General features: G+C 42.6%; 1 protein-coding gene across 4 annotated transcripts in view; it reads left to right on the top strand.

Annotated features, from left to right (window-relative positions):
• SCML4 (Scm polycomb group protein like 4) overlaps positions 1–16,644 on the top strand; it is a 125,298-nt gene that overhangs the window by 53,958 nt on the left and 54,696 nt on the right. For 3 of the 4 annotated variants that reach the window (XM_042857669.2, XM_065588312.1, XM_005287670.5), the window contains exon 2: positions 7,747–7,958. The exons of the other annotated variant lie outside the window; for it this stretch is intronic. In XM_042857669.2, the coding sequence (XP_042713603.1) occupies positions 7,758–7,958 (201 nt within the window). In that variant the 5' untranslated portion in view covers positions 7,747–7,757. The remainder of the gene's footprint in view (positions 1–7,746; positions 7,959–16,644) is intronic. 4 annotated transcript variants of the gene reach the window in all.

Raw genomic sequence — 16,644 nt, 5'->3', positions numbered from 1 at the left:
GAATCACTTCCCCTTTCTGTGCCTGTGTCTGTCTTGCCTACTTAGATTGCATGGTTTTAGGGGCAATGACTGTTTCTTATTCTGTGTCTCCGGAGTATGTAAGACAAAGGAGCTCTGATCTCTTTTGGGACGTCTAAGCACTACTGTAATATTAATCCCCAGGTTACACACAAGGAAACTGAGACACAGAGAGATTTAGTATGTGACTTGTCCCAGGGCACTCAAGAAGCTGTTGGGAATAAAACACAGACTTTCAGTCCTATGCTTTAGTGACTAGGCCATGCTTCTTCCTTGAGGAATGGCCCTATCAGAGGGATCCCATGCAACTATTAGGAGGTATCCAAAAATCTCAGCCCATACCTATCCATGATGTGTGCATTTCCATTTCATAATGTATATTCTAAGAGGGCAATGCATCATATTGCAATGCAACACAGTCTTGTGTTAACTCAGCCTCACAACACGACCATGACCTGATGGTGCAAGGTCTAGAATGAATACAAGACTCTAATTATCCCAAATGCTAGACTTGTGATACTCAGGATTGGCTAATGTATATAGGGGTGGATGGCAACCTCGTGTCTACAGCTAATGCAGGTATGTAAAGACAGCCCTAGAAGTGTCTGACTTGTGGGTAAGAACCTCACACCTCTTACTAAAATGTCTTCCCCCATCAATTAGCACTATAGAGTGCCATAAAATAATCATATTTTCAAGTTGCACTGAAATCTGTGAGAGATGACATTGTATCTATATGTGATGATGATATGTGTTACGTTCTTGTTATTTATTTAAATGTGTCCTTCCACTTGGCTCATGTTGCACATACAGCCCAGAATCTCTTATCAAGGGACAAAGAAAAAGGAGACTTTCCAGAACAAACAATCCCCTCTAACCTTAACTCCCAACATCCAAAAAAGAGATGAGCTATGAAATGTGCCTTAGCAGGTAACCATTTCAATAGAACATTGCATGGCATGACATTATCATCAACCCTTCTCCCTTGTGTTGGGAGAGATGGTCATCTTATGACTATGGTCACAGTCAAAAGACACATTCTGAGAGCAGAAAAGGAGGGGAAATTTGTCAAATTACTTGCTGCAAAGTGTTTGCTCAGCTGCATTTTTAATATGCATATATTATTTTCTTTACAATTTGATGGTTGAAAGAAACAAGCAAGAATCACGAGCACACTATCCCTTATTTGCATACAGAGGTAAAGGACTACCCAGAGCTGAGGGTGAGAAGAACTGCAGCAGGCTTCCACAACTGGAGATTTCTAGGGCTCCAAGGTTCTGCAACTCGAAACATTTGAAAATGGGAAGAGTCAATACACAGATAGACTGAGGCCCCAATCCTGCAAAGGAAACCACCCACACAGATCTTCATGTCTGGGCAAGTAACACTGAAGTCATCAGAGCTCAGCACAGGCATGTGGATCTTTTTGCTGGACTGGGGCCTGAGAGTGTATTGAAAAACTAAAGCGTTCTTCTTAAGAAATGGAAATGGACACAAACTGCCCCATTTTGTGTCTGTGTGGTGTGATTTAGCTCTAGAGAATTAATAGTTGATCCTTTCCTGAGATTGAGTCTGGAATTATTGGAACTTTCCATGTGTCAATCGGGGTAGGCTAGTATCTGCACAAGACCTGGTATAGTGCACCAGGGCTAAACTGTCATCATCTTGGTTTATCCAGGGGTTATTTGTACCTTCAACTCTTGCTGTTATTGGAGTCCAGGTTTAAAAAGCTGCATTTATTCTAGAAATTTGCTTTTATTACTAAAGGGTCTTTGTGGTCTATCAGAAAATACTAAACCTGGGGGAAACAGGTTACAGATCTACTTGCATATCAGAGCTACAGTAACTCCTGGTGCTGGCTAGAGAGGGACAAGTAAGTTAGATCATACTAACTTATCACCCTGGCCAAGCAGAGTGCAGATGGTAAATAAGACTCCCCCTGTAACTTGCCTGTGCCTATTGACAGTATTTTTCTATTCTCATCCTTGGCCGTCCTCCAGCTGAGACTGCCAGTAGTGCAATGGTCTGTGAGTGAAATCTGCTTCCGTTGGCCAAATCCATGTCCAATGGCAAAGCTCCTCTTGACTTAAGTGGGGCCAAGCAGGGTTTCTCCCTGCGTGCAGTGGTTTGGGGAGGTGGGCGGTGATAGCCTGGTAGCGGTTTGGCTGTGGAGAGGGAGTTCTGAATTCTAGTGAAGGAGTTAGTGTCTCACTAGGCCCCAAAGGAATGATTTGGGAGATAAAGGTTGAATGAAAGATGCCCAGTGCCCAGTATTTAAAAGGTGCTTGAGGAAAAGGTGACACGCAGTGCCTCAGACCTACTCTGAATGCAGAGAAGCACCAGCCCTTCCCGCAGTACAGACACTGACTTCTCCTCTTGCTTCCCTCAGCTTCCAGCAGCTGCACTTGGACTTTATAGGTACCATGGCATCCTCTTCTTAATTAGTTCTGTCCTTACAGCTGACCGAGAGGGTATGTTTTACCACAGCAACAACATGCTTCGGAGCCTCCTCCCAGCACAGCTGAATACATACTCTCCCTATCCCTCCCCAGGCTCTCCATCTTAGACAAGGGGAGGCTTTCATGTGCTTTGCCCCTGACTGACCCAGAAGGGAGTAAGATCCTTCTTTAAAAAACAATAAGCAATCATGTTTGCTGGTACCTCTTGCAAATTACAAATGAAATCACAGACATGGGAAATTGGGACAGGGGAGAACTTGCTAGTGCATTTCCCAGCAGGAAGTTCATCCCTGCTGAGCTCTTCCTGCAGGGTCAAAGGCATCTATAAAGCCTCCCAGGCTAGCAAGCAGCTGCTGTAACAAGCATGAGTCAGCATCTGATCTCCAGCAGATCAAGTTTCTGACTCTCCACAGGAACTTTTCACTCTGGAAGAATAACACAGGAAAAAGCTATGCCAGGAGGCTGCATTTGAATGGCATTTCCTTCTCCCTTACAGGCTTTGATCATACAATATGTTAGAGTGCGAGGCCTGTGTTTGGATCTAGTGGATGGACTTTAGAAAGGAAGGGGAGCTGGTCCCTCCATCACAGGGACAATGATCTACTGAAGACCATGAAAATGGACTGCTAGTTCCAACACTTGCATTGTCTTGTGTGGGCTTCCAAATTGTGGAAGCCAAGCAGGGGTTTGATCAAATCAAAGAGAAGAAAAAGAAAACTACCAGTGATAAAAGATAAGCCCTTGTAGGCATTGCATGGTCAGGGTGAAACTCCAGCCCGATGGACATCAATGACCAAACTTTCACTGACTTCAATGGGCCTGTATTTTTCCATATTAGAGAGAGCTATTTTCTTTTCTGTAATTGGAGATCCCTGGTTTATCAATGCCTTCATCAGCGCCTATAGGACAAAGAAGGCCTCTCCTCCCCCCCCCCCCCCCCCCCCGAGAGAATACAAATAAAGCTCAACAGAAGCATTGGGCCTGATTCTGATTCATATACACCAGTGACTCTCAGGAATAGTTCAGTTGATCTCAGTGGAGTCACACTGGTGTAAAACTGGAATAAAGTGAGATCAGAACTGGGCCAGGTGCATATTGTTTTAATTTTGAGATTTTCAATTAAAAAAAAAAAACACCATAAAATTGTTGAGCTGGAATTGTCTAAAAGATGAGGAAATGTGCCATGACAAAGGAGCAAAGTACCTTTAAAATCTCAAAGCAAAACTTCAGCATTATATTAAAGGCATTTGCTGCATTTAATTGGAATAATTTGTATCTGATTATTTTTGCAGCTGGTTGTTGTGATTGTAAATCTAATGAACTGTTAAGGTGGCTAGAGCTTTTCATATGGGCTTTTAAAAATATTGCTATTTAAATTTAAATACATTAAATAATACAAAGAAGAGAGGACCTGATTCTTCTTTAACACCAGTTTTACATCACTGTACGACAACTGACTTCAGTAGAGATGCTCTTGATTTATACTAATGTAAATGAGAGAGGAATCAGATTGTTGATCATCTTTGCAATTAAATGTAGTAGTCATAATGTATTTATACAGTAGATGAGCTTTTGGTTTTGGTGCATCAGTTCAAATAAAAGACCTTGGTGTGCACAGTCAAATAGGTTAGCAGGGAAGCCAGTACAAACATCAAAAATCTTGATTTTTAAAAAGCCCTGGCAGAGTCAAGAGATCATTAGTTCATAGTCTCATGGGCAGAGGACAAAAACTTTATTGCCAATGTTTGATGTGCTTCTCGGGCATAAGATAATTGACACTGTAGTAATTACACAAGAACTATGCACAAGGAATCTAGAACAGAAGAAATAGTATAGCAAGAATGTCAGAGTTATTGCCATTGCAAGCGGAAGAGAATCTTAGAATTCAAACAGAAAGAAGCTGGCAAGCTTCCTAAGAAACAGTTATATCATCCACACCAAGGGCTTATGTCATAGCGGCTTCTGTGGGTCACTCCCACAGAAGGAATAGAAATCACTAAACAAAACCAAAGAAGACACTGCTTCCCTGTTTCTTGAGGACATTCAGAATTCTATTTACAATGCTTGGATCATGAGGAAGTGACGTGCGCCCACCCAGACACTGACAAAGTAAAACACACAGAGCAGCAGACACAGGTTCCATGAGGCACGTTCCCCTCAGGCCATTGCAAAAGGCGCTTTTTTGAGAACAGGAAGTGGCTTTGTGATAAGAAAGCCACTGAGGTTCAGAGACAGTAGTCACTGTCATCTGTCCAGCGGTTTCAGCTCATCTGTCCTAACCTCCTTCCTACGTGTATGTTATTTTCATTGGCAGCTTTAGCTTGTGTGGTTGGTTTTGGTTTATTATGCTTTTGGTGTCTGAAAATCAAACACTGGAAATAAAGTCCGTCTCAGACTAGCACACTTTTAGTATGTTCATTGCCCCAGCAGCACATTCCTTTCCCCACCATCTTTTCTCCACTTGCCAGTTCCTAGGCCTGTACTCAGGGAACTTTATGCTTCATAAAACTAACTTCAATAAAATAGACTCTTGATGTGATAGTGTAATAGTATTCCAGGGGATGGCTTAGAGCAATTGTATTTTCAGTTGTTGTTAAGGCATTTGTGATCTGAACATTGAAGAGAGAGGGAGTTCTATCAACACCTGGGCTTTAGAGCGAGTTTCTTGGTGATGGATTTCATGGCAATGCACCAGGGGCAGGCACATGTACATACTGTACAAAAACATACAAAGTGGTGTTGTCAAGATGACCCACTTGTATAATTGCATACCCTGCCATTTGGTTATGCCTTGTGTGGAACACCCTATTGCTTCTATTGTACTTTACTGCTTGGGTCCTAGAAACAACAGTGCTAGGAGCTTTAGAAATGCTTAAGGTAGGTAGATAAATACAGAAAAAGTTCAATAGTGAGGATCCTTTGACTTACAAAGTCAATTTGTTCTCTGAATGTACTCAATATAGTCATGTAAGAAAGGTTTCTTTGAATCATATTGACTGTACTGGCTTATTGTTACCTGAATCCATTCACATGTTTTTTGTCACTTAAGAGGTTTATTCCTTTAAAATGTCAGCTCGTCATTTGCATTCACTCCAGGTGATACATACATAGACTGTAACTTCATTGAACAGGTTATTGCTGTATCAGACGTCCACCAAACAGCGTTTTGTATTCAAATAGAAGACAAAGGTTGGAGTGCAAAGGTTGGAGCGGGGATGTAAGGGCTAATCCAAAGCCCAGTGAATTCAAAGGAAAGACTCCCTATGGGCATCTTTCCATTGGCTCATGGAGTCTCTCCATTGACTTCAATAGGTTTTGGATCAGGCCCTTATTCCCTGTCATTTTGTCCTTTCCCATAAATGAACAAATACATATGCAATGTACAAACCCGTGCTACTTTAGGTTTCTAATTGCCTGAGCATCTCCTCTGTGAAGTATTATTTTTTCAGTCCTTACAAAAAGCAAATTAAAAAGAAAAAACTAACTTTTTTGTGCCAAATGTTTATGTCTGTGTCTATGAGTCACACCCCGAATGTTGATATGCTTCATCTTCTGTTTCCTTTCCTTGGAAACCACCTTGTTCTAAGATGATCTGAAATCTCAAGAAGAATTTTTGTTTTGGCTGGCAGTAGAGGATCAGACGGCATCATTCAGAAAGTATCACAGTAAAAAAAAATACACTGTGTAAGAAGGAAGGAAAGAAGCTGTGGTGCTCAAGCTACACAGAACTGTTCCATTTGACTCACACTGTGTTCAACCTGCTGCTGTTAACCCAAAATCTGTGCAAGAACAACCTGCATATACAGAGACTTTCACTTTGTGTGAAGATAAGATTTACACATTGGGTTTCCACATAGCTCCTGAGTTAGCATTGTTCATCTAGGGAGCCTAACTACACCATCCCTGGCCACTCTGTATTAAACACTGTATATTTATCATACAGCATTTGCTTTGCTCTGGTGTGAGGCATCTACCATTTGCTTGAGAGTGTTGGGCAGCTGGTGTTAAGCACTAATGACTTGTTAACTGGTCTGCAAATCTTACAATACCTCGTGGGTCTGTTCAAGCTGAGCAAGTCCCCATCATTTTATTAAAAGATTGTCATTAACATATTTAAAATAAATATATTTTTGTGTGGTGTTGGGGGCTTTTTGTTTTTCTGATCCAGTAATAAACAGCAACAAAAAAAAGTACAAATAAATGCAGAAATTTGAGTCTTGTTTGTCAAACCTTTTGATTAGGCAAAATATTTTTTAACTTCTATGATATATTGAGTCCAAGTCCTACTCTTGCAAACACTTATTATCAGGCATACTGTTCACTATTGTGAATAATCCAATTGAAGTAAGTGGGTCTACAGTACTACATTGTCAGACATAACCATTCAAATCATGAACCAGGTCCCCAAAATCACGAGATTTTTAAAAATAATTTGGGAGGGGTTCTTTTTAATTGCCTTCTGCTTTCCTAGCCATGCGCTTGGAGCATATTTTCAAGCTTTTCTCTGCTACCATGAAGGCTAGAAATATATTTTTAACAATGAAAGCTGGGATTCTCATTTTATCACTTGCCTCAGGGAGTGGGGCTTTAAGAAAACCAGCAGGTATTATGAGAATCATGGTAAAATCACAAGAGTTGGCAACACTGCATTACTAACTAGTAATGGGAGGAATGGGACTTGGATTTGTAGTCCAGAAAAACAAATGGCTGGACAGACAAATATATGAAAATTCAATTTTTTTGTTGGGTTTTCACATCTTTCGTTAGTGTTTTTTTGCCAGAAGCGGTGAAGAATCTTTTTTATTCCCTCAATATTTTGCATATGTTTGTACACTTACTTTGTTTATTAAAAGCTGAATGGGAGAAAATGGGCTAGATTCTGCTCCATTAAACCTACTCAACTCCATCAGCTTCATGGAGTTGTGGGGAGTGACAGAGCACGGTGACAAAAACCTGCTTATTGTAGTTCAGTAACAGATGCTAGAAAAACTGTAGAGAGTAAATATTTAACTATAATAGTGGGAAATTGCCTTTCTTTAACATACAACCCTCAGCCCCAATCTTACACCCTTTACTCCTGGAAGTAGTTCTTGCACATCAGGTAGTCCCATTTCAAGTCAGTGGCACAACTTGTCTGAGTAAGGGTTGCAGTAAGACAAAATAATAAAGTGAAAAAATTGCTGTGGCTTTCGCAGGGTTTGAAAAATTATTTTCAATGTAAACAACAAAAAATGCTTGGTGTTTTTTGTTGTTGTTTGTTGATTTGTAGCTCCTCTGCATATGAGTCACTTGTCCTCGCTGCCTCCAAGACTGGATACTGTTGACATGCAGTCTCCAAGAATACCTGGTAGAAAACGAGGAAGACCCCCACTCCATTCTACTCCGATGAAAATGGCTGTTCACAATCTCTATTCAGCGCCGTCTGGTTCCTTGCCAGTAGTGAAGATCCCAAAGAAGAGAGGAAGAAAACCCGGGTACAAGGTACATATACTCAACCCTGCCACTCCCCAGGTTCCTTTGCCATTAATGATTGTGCCTGATGCGTTAGGATATAATGCAATAGATATGACATTTGAAATTTAAGATAAATGTATCAAAGGCCTTTGTGGTGCAATGCAATAATAGAACAAGAACTAAGCTTCTCTTCAAGGAATTCATCAAACTGATAAAAAAATGGGGAGAAATTGCAAAAATGTTAAAAGGTTTTCATTTGGAAGTATTTGAAACTAATTTATTTTTCAAAAAAAAATTGTGAACTTTTATCCACATTTTTTGGTGTTCTGATTTTTTTCTTCCCTCACCCACTTATTTTAAAGAAAAAGAATGAGAAAAGAGGAAAGAAACAGGAAATTGTGTGAAAAAATAAAAGTTTTCATTAAAATAACTTGACATTTTAAAAAAAGAAATGTGTATTTTTGGCAAAAAGGCCATTTTTCAGTTTGAAAAATGGTGACCAGCTCTCAATGTACTTCATTACAGCTAGGGTTCCAGGGGAATGCACTGACAAATCTCAGAGAATTTGGAGTTTAGAGTGTGCCCAAACTGAGACTCCTGAAGACGGAGTGTGTCTCTATCCACAAGACGATATCAGCACAGGCAGGAACAGTGCCAGCTTCCCCAGGCTTCAAACCTGACCTGGAGGAACCTCTTCTAGGAATAGAAGGATAGTTCACTTTCACTCTCCATGCCTTCAGCTTCTCTGTGGAGGCTGCCAGCTCTGCTGGTAGTTTGTGTCATGGGGACGCTTGCCAAGTTGCAATTGGATTGAGACCACAGACTTCATTTAATCTAGGTGAGGAGAGAAGATTTAAAACCTGTTGCTGGTAGTAAACTGGAACATTATGCCTTAAGGTATGTCTACACTAGAATCGTAAGTCGGCCTATATTAGGTAATTATAGCCACCACAATATTTATTGCAGTGGTGCATGTCCACACTAATCTCTTTGGGTCTGTGGTGTGTGTCCTCACCAGGAGCACTTCCACTGACCTAAGAGGTGCAATGTGGGGAGCTGAGAGCCCAGGCTCCCCACATTGCACGAATAAGGTGTTGTGGCAAGGAGAATGTATTCTGAAGAGTAAAACGAGCTAGTTAGTTAGGTGGGTGTTGTTGGCAGCAGATTGCTCTGTTGTTTTCTCAGTGAATTTTTGAAGGCAGGTAGGTGTATAATGCATGTTTGTTATTCGTGTTACTTTATTTTACCCAGACAATTATAGATATGCAGCCTGTTTCTGAAAGATTGCAAATTGCCAAAAAGTTAGAAAATAATAAACTGCTAAAGATCCTAAACAGAAAATACAGTGACTCCTGTGAACAGGTAGTGCCTTTAAGCCCACATGCTGGTTAAGTCTCTTCTTGCGCCGTTCTCTTCTGGGATTTTGTCTTAACAAATACATTTACAATAACATAAGGTTCCCCTCAAGCTTTCTTTCCAGGTCTGGCTGCTTCTCGAGCTCCCACTTCAGGGCTGCTCAGCCCTCACCTTACCTTACATTCTCTCTGCTCAAGCTGCTCCCACTTCTCTTATATCCAGGTGGGGTAATCAGCCACTTGGCTCTGTGAATCAGGAAAACCCACTCAATCCTTTCCGAGCACAGCCAACAAATATTAACAGGACCAGGTAACATTGCTAGCCTGTTACACCTACGCACCAAAGATCCCCCCTACAGTAGGAAATCCTTTGTCTTCTAAGCCTCCCCAAGTCTTCCTGAATAATGTTATTCAACCTCTCATTACATGTGCCTCTTCTGTTATTTAACACTGAGACACCTCAATCAAGCTGGGGCCCCATTGTGCCCCATGACAATCCCTGCTCTGAAATGCTTACAGTCTAAGGCACCAAGGGCCTGATCCATACCCCATTGGAAGGATTCCTGTTGACTTCAGAGCCCAGTTCAGAAAGGACTTAAGTATGTGCCTAAGATTGAATTCAATGGGACAACTCATGTGTTTAAAGTTAGACACATGCTTAAGGGTCTTACTGAATCAGAACCTAAAAGAGGGAAGGGAAAGATCTGGAAGATCTGTACCCTCTGCTACTGCTTGCCTACTGCCTTCTGTCAGACCTCACCAATGTTTGATGAGGGGTTGAGGGCACCGTGGTGCATTGGGTCCTCTTCTAGCCACAGGTGCCCAGCCAGTAGCAATCAGCCGTGTGCTGTGCTGCCTGCTGCTCAGACCCAATGCTGCAGGAGGCTGCCCTCAAACCACAGGGCCTGGCAAAAATCCAAGCATCATGCTTAATCTGAAACTGCCTGGTTTTAGCCCCCCCATCCCTTTGATGGCCCCTCTTATCCAGTCTCCTCCCTTTCTGCCATGTTCTACCTTGTTCCAATGACTATGAGTGGCTAGATAATACTTAGTCCTGCCATGAGTGCAGGGACTGGACTAGATGACCTCTTGAGGTTCCTTCCAGTGTTATGATTCTATGACAGCTTCCTCGTCCTCCCCATCCATCCATCTTGCCCTCCTTTCCCAGGATTTGCCTTACTAGATGTGAAGAATTTTCTCCTTCCTCCCATACTAAACTTACCATAACACCTTGCATCATATCCAGTGCCTCTCCGCCCACTGATATTTTCTCCTTCCTTTGCTGTCTTCTCCCTGTCCTCACCACAGGGCTGGTTCCAGGGTTTTGGCCGCCCCAAGCAGCCAAAAAAAAAAAAAAAAGAAAGAAAAAAAAAAGCTGCGATCGCGATCTGCGGCGGCAAATCAGCGGGAGGTCCTTCATTCCGAGCAGGAGTGAGGGACTGTCCGCCGAATTGCCGCTGAATAGCTGGACCTGCCGCCCCTCTCTGGAGCGGCCGCCCCAAGCACCTGCTTGCCAGGCTGATGCCTGGAGCTGGCCCTGCCTCACCACGTATCCAACACCTGATTTTTCACTGTCCCCTCATGCGATTCATTCAGATTTTTAAGTGCCCCCTCCTACACACACATACAACAGAAAGAAGAACAGGAGTACTTGTGGCACCTTAGAGACTAACAAATTTATTAGAGCATAAGCTTTCGTGGACTACAGCCCACTTCTTCGGATGCATATAGAATGGAACATATATTGAGGAGATATATATACACACATACAGAGAGCATAAACAGGTGGGAGTTGTCTTACCAACTCTGAGAGGCCAATTAATTAAGAGAAAAAAAAATTTCTCTTAATTAATTGGCCTCTCAGAGTTGGTAAGACAACTCCCACCTGTTTATGCTCTCTGTATGTGTGTATATATATCTCCTCAATATATGTTCCATTCTATATGCATCCGAAGAAGTGGGCTGTAGTCCACGAAAGCTTATGCTCTAATAAATTTGTTAGTCTCTAAGGTGCCACAAGTACTCCTGTTCTTCTTTTTGCGGATACAGACTAACACGGCTGTTACTCTGAAACCTAACATACAACAGATTCACCAATGGCTAGAGAACATCTCCCAACTCCTTTACCCAGTTCCCATAAAAAATGTTTCCATTCACTTTTCAAGATTTCACATTGTGAATAATGTAAGTGAATGATAAAGTAGCATTAAACACACATCCAGCTCAATTACAGGCTTTGGTGTCCGCTATGGAAATACTGAAGGATTCTATAGTAACCATCCAAAATACTGTAGCAACATTATTACAAGTAGTAGTGTTTTGAACAATTACTATAAGATGTTGTGGTTTATTTATTTTAATATGGGATAACTAGCCATTTTCCAATACACTATTTATAATTTTATTTAAGAGTTATTATTTATGTGGTGCCAAAAGGTGCATAATAAATACCAGTGTATTATGTCAGTACACTGGAACTGGAACTTTTTTTTTATGCTAAGTATTTATTAGTAGCAACATTTGCACCCTTGCAGTACGTTTATACCAAAAATCTCCAAATGCTTTCCAGTGCTTGGATAATAATAACTCTGCTTTACAGATGGGGAAACTGAGTCACGAGCTGATTAAATTATTTGCCCAAGTGTCACAACAAGTTTGTGTGCAGAGCTGAAAACAGAACCCAGGTCTCCTGCTGCTACCACTACACTAGCTGGCTCCCATTTCTTAGTACTGTAGCATTGCATTTCAACTTTAATCTGAAAATGTTCTGGAGAATCTATTTCTTCATCCCAGTCCTTCCCCTCCTCAGACTGTAGTTTTACCAAATACAGAACACTTTCAGCAAAGAGAAAGAAACAATAACAGGATTTGAAACAATGGAACTGCTAAGTGAGTAGCAGTGGCACTGCAATTACGAAAGATATAATGTAGCCAATCCAAATGTTTAAAAAAAATTGGATCTTGAATGCCTCCAACCCTATTGAAGAGAGAGTTTGGTCCCCAAGAGATGTAAAGCGTTGCTGCAGCCAAAAGAAATCAAATAGACTTGTTTCAAATCATCTTTATGTACTGATTCTCCAACGCATTGAGCACCCTATTTATTATACGTATTTGTCTGGCTTGCATCATTGCCGTAAATGTGCACCACACCATCTTTAATGTATTTATCCTCACAACACTGCTGTGAAGTAGGGAAGTGCCAATATGCCCATTTCACAGATGGGAAGCGGAGGCACAGAGAGGCTCAGTGACTTGCCCATGATCACACAGACAGCCTCTGGAGGAACAGGGAATTGCACCTGGGTTTCCAGTGCCTTAACATTCCTTTATTTCTCCTTCTAATTTCCATTCACTTGAGTGGGAGTTGAGGAGCCTCATTACTTTGTCCAAGTCCTCAGCACTTTCTACGCAGTGACACCTTCAGGGACAGATCCGTAGCTGTATAAATTATCATAGGCCCATTGATCTGCTCCTCCATTCTGACTGAGCATCAGTAAGAGTTTAACATAATTAGCGGAGGATGGTCTGGCAAAAAACATTCCCTCTCCTGGGTCTCAGTGGCTCCACATTTGCTGGCAGCATTAGGAGAAGAAAGAAAAGCAATGAATTGGAGATCATTCATTATTTATGGGATCTGCTTTAGCGCAATCATTTCTGGCCTCCAGTGTGTGTGACTGGCATCTTTAGGGACAATGCTATTTCTTGATGCGGGAAGGACAGAAATAAGACATCTTTTTCTAGCTGCTGGCTTAAGTTTCTGAAGTTGACATTCACAATTGGTAACATTCAACACATCTGGCCTCGTGCTACTTATTTGCTTTATAGGATTTGCACACCAAAGCAATGTTTCTGCTAAGATGCTGTGTATACGGTGTCCTCTGCTGAAGTGCGCAGCTCTCAATAAAAACACACTCTGCGCGCCAGTCAGAGATTACATCTTGTGATGCGTAGCTCTCGCTTGATTTAATTAGCTCACAAATTGTCTGACTTTCTGATACCATGAGACTTCTATGCATTTTTAAAAGCGACTGCATGCCCAAATGGCAGACAACCAACTTCTATATAGCCACCAGCGAGCTGCATCATTACAGAACAGATGGACAAATGCTTTCTGAATTTTAGCAAATTATGAATTTACAGCCTGGATTTAAATATATTTTTGACTGAGATTTGAACAACAAAGACATTTTATCATACACAATATAGAACCTAATGACCCATGGACTTTTTTTACATAGACAGCTATTTGCTTTTAGTGTCAATGTGTTTTGAAAGTCCCATGCCCCGTGTCAACATGCCCCACTATCAAGTGAGATTTTCTCCCTGAGACACTGCTCATTCTGCATTGCTCTTGTTCTAAGTTTTCATCAGATGTTTTCCTCCTGTTCTAAATTCTTTTTCTTTCTGATTGTGATGACTATTGCCGTAAATTCTTATCTCAAGTAATTTATAGGGTTAAACAGGTTCTGGTAGGTCTCACTTTTTTTGGCCTTGACATATTGCCCTTTCACTTAACTGGAACAAGTACCCTGTTGGGTGTAGTCTCTTTGTACTGCTTAGGCATTTTTTAAAATGTTACCCATAGTCTCGCTGTGCCTCAGTTTCCCACCTGTAAAATAGGGATAATAGCACTTCCCTACCTCAGAGAGGAGTTGCAAGGATAACATGTTAAGGATTGTGAGGTGCTCAGATACCATGGCTGGGAGGGTATATAAGTACTTAAGATAGATAGACAGACTGTTGACAAAATAGACTGCATGCTTTTGTATGTGTAGACTTTTTAGGTGAAATCTTGGCCCCAGTGAAGTCAATGATAAAACTCCCCCTGATTTCTATGGGGACAGGATTTCATCCATTGTGTACAAAGGACCCAGTCCTATAAAGATTATTCAAGCTGAACGTCCATTGGTTTCAACTGGTCAAATCCTGGCCTCTTTAAAACCAATGGCAAAACATTAGCTCAATACCCCGGCAAAGCTTTTGAAAATTTGTTCCTTTGTGCTGAACATTAGTAACAATACATATTTTGGGCCACAGCCTCAGCTATGTCTTTGTTGTGCTTGCGCACGTGAGTGGGCCAGAGGAGGGGAGCATACTGCAGGTGGCTTTCTGTCAGCAGTGCATGCTGGAGAAGTCTGAAGACTGCTCTAATCTGTATTGGCTGGATTGGCTCAGGATCCATTATACATTGTAACAGAGAATCTGCCCAGAAAACTAAGAATGCCGTCCCTCTCTTTCGGTCTTAATTCTCAGCGTATGGTGGTATAAGTAATGGGTTAGCTATATTAATAAAACACCCCGTGACTCAACCCAGTGCCTTTTTTTAAGGCTAAATGTACAGTACCACTTATGTAAAATGCTCACTGACATCAATGACACTTATGCGTGAATAAGAAATATATGATGAGGGCATGGATCTAATTTACATACTGTATCATCCATTGGATTGGTTTAACTACTGAACATTCTGCCCCCGAATCATTTGCTCTGACATTTCCACTACCCGGTTGTCATAGTGGTTGGGGCATGGTGAGATATATTCCCACAAATCATTCATGAGCTTTTCATTTTGACTCTGTGCATAAAACATATTTGAATGATTTACGGGGAGGATTTTCCATCTATTCTACACCATTTCAACACATTTGCTCTGACTGTCTGGCTCACTCTGTTTTTCATTTTTCTTCCACATCTGCCCTATTTTCTTCACAAACTCACAGTCTGTCATGGGTTTGGTTAGATTTCCAATAGAACAGAGTCAGCTCAAGATAAGAAGAGTGTTGGTATTAAATATTCAGAGACTCATGGACAGCAATAACTCAAACTGAGTATTCAGTCTCCAAAGGCATTTAAGCTTCAGCAGCACTGTTACTATATCATCTCCTGTAATCCTGCCATTACTTTATTATGGTCTAAGTATAAAATTTCCCTCGTTCTTCCCCCCTAGAAGTGGCATTTATTTGTACATGGATGCTTTAGTGCAAATTCAGTTTTAATTAGATTTGCAGAAAACTGTTTATTAAAACTGAAAGAAGAGGCTTCCAAACTAGTGAGCTCACAACGGTCTAGTACCCTGTTTATTTGCTCTTGAGCTGCGCACCAGCCTGACCTGCACCGACTAGGATGAAGATGCAGAAGAAAAATTTAAAGAAGGCCAAGAATGTGCCACTAAAGATGCATAAGCTGACAGATCTGCAGTGCTCACCTCATGAAGGGCTCCTGTTAAAATGATTCAGGAGACTTGAGTTCTTGAGGGCTGGGGGGGACTAGTGTGTGTGAGTCAAGTTTGAGGCCAGCCTGCTGTGAGTCACTAAGAAGGACAAACAGCCCAAACCACAAATAAAGTACCACTTTTAGGTGCCCCTTCTCCGAAACAAAAACAAACAAATCAAATTGGACTGAGTAGGGTTGTCAACCCTCCCGGATTGGCTGAGAGTCTCCTGGAATCAGAATCGATCTCCCAGTGGCTACTGAAACCACTCTGAGAGATTTTAATAGCCACTAAAAGTCCGGTCTGCGGCACAGCGGGGCTAAGGCAGCCTCCCTGCCTGTCCTGGCTCCATGAGGCTCCTGGAAACGACCAGCACGTCCCACTGGCTCATAGGCGCAGGGGCAGCCCAGGGGTCTCTGCACCCTTCCCTCACCCCGAGCACTGACTCCGCAGCTCCCATTGGCCAGGAACCACAGCCAATGGGAGATGTGGGGCAGTGCCTGCAGGCAGGGGCAGCACACAGAGCCACCTGGCTGCCCCAAACCTAGGAGCTGGACATGCCGGCTGCTTCCGGGAGCTGCCTGAGGTAAGCGTCACCCGGAGTCTGCACCCCTCTCCCCAGCCACACCTCAACCTCCTGGCCCAGCCCTGAGCCCCATCCCACACCCAATCTGCCTCCCAGAGCCTGCACCCCAACCCCCTCTCACACTCCTGCCCCAGCCCCAAGTCCCCTCCCACACCCTGCACCCTCTCCTGCACCCCAATCTCCTGCCCCAGGCTCAGCCCGGAGCCCCCTCCCACACTCTGAACCCCTTGGCCCCACCCCCAGCCCAGGGCCCACACCCCCTGCACCGCAACTCTCTGCCTCAGCCAGGTGAAAGTGAGTGAGGGTGGGGGAGAGCAAGATGGAGTGGGGCCTCGGGGAAGGGGTGGGGCCTCGGAGCAGGGGCATGGCAGGGGCAGGGCAAGGGTGCTTGGATTTGTGCAATTAGACAGCTGGCAACCCTAACTGAGAGAAGGAGCACAGAACTCCAGCGTGAGGGACACTGTAAGTTTCGTAGCATCAACCCTCACTACCACGGATAAACTAACAATTTCACTTTCTGACTTACCACACTTTGCAAACCCCACACCAGCTCCAGCTTAA

Source organism: Chrysemys picta, chromosome 3 (genome assembly GCF_011386835.1).
Source record: "Chrysemys picta bellii isolate R12L10 chromosome 3, ASM1138683v2, whole genome shotgun sequence".
In the NCBI taxonomy this organism is placed as follows: Eukaryota; Metazoa; Chordata; order Testudines; family Emydidae; genus Chrysemys; species Chrysemys picta.
This window is presented reverse-complemented; position numbering and strand designations above follow the sequence as displayed.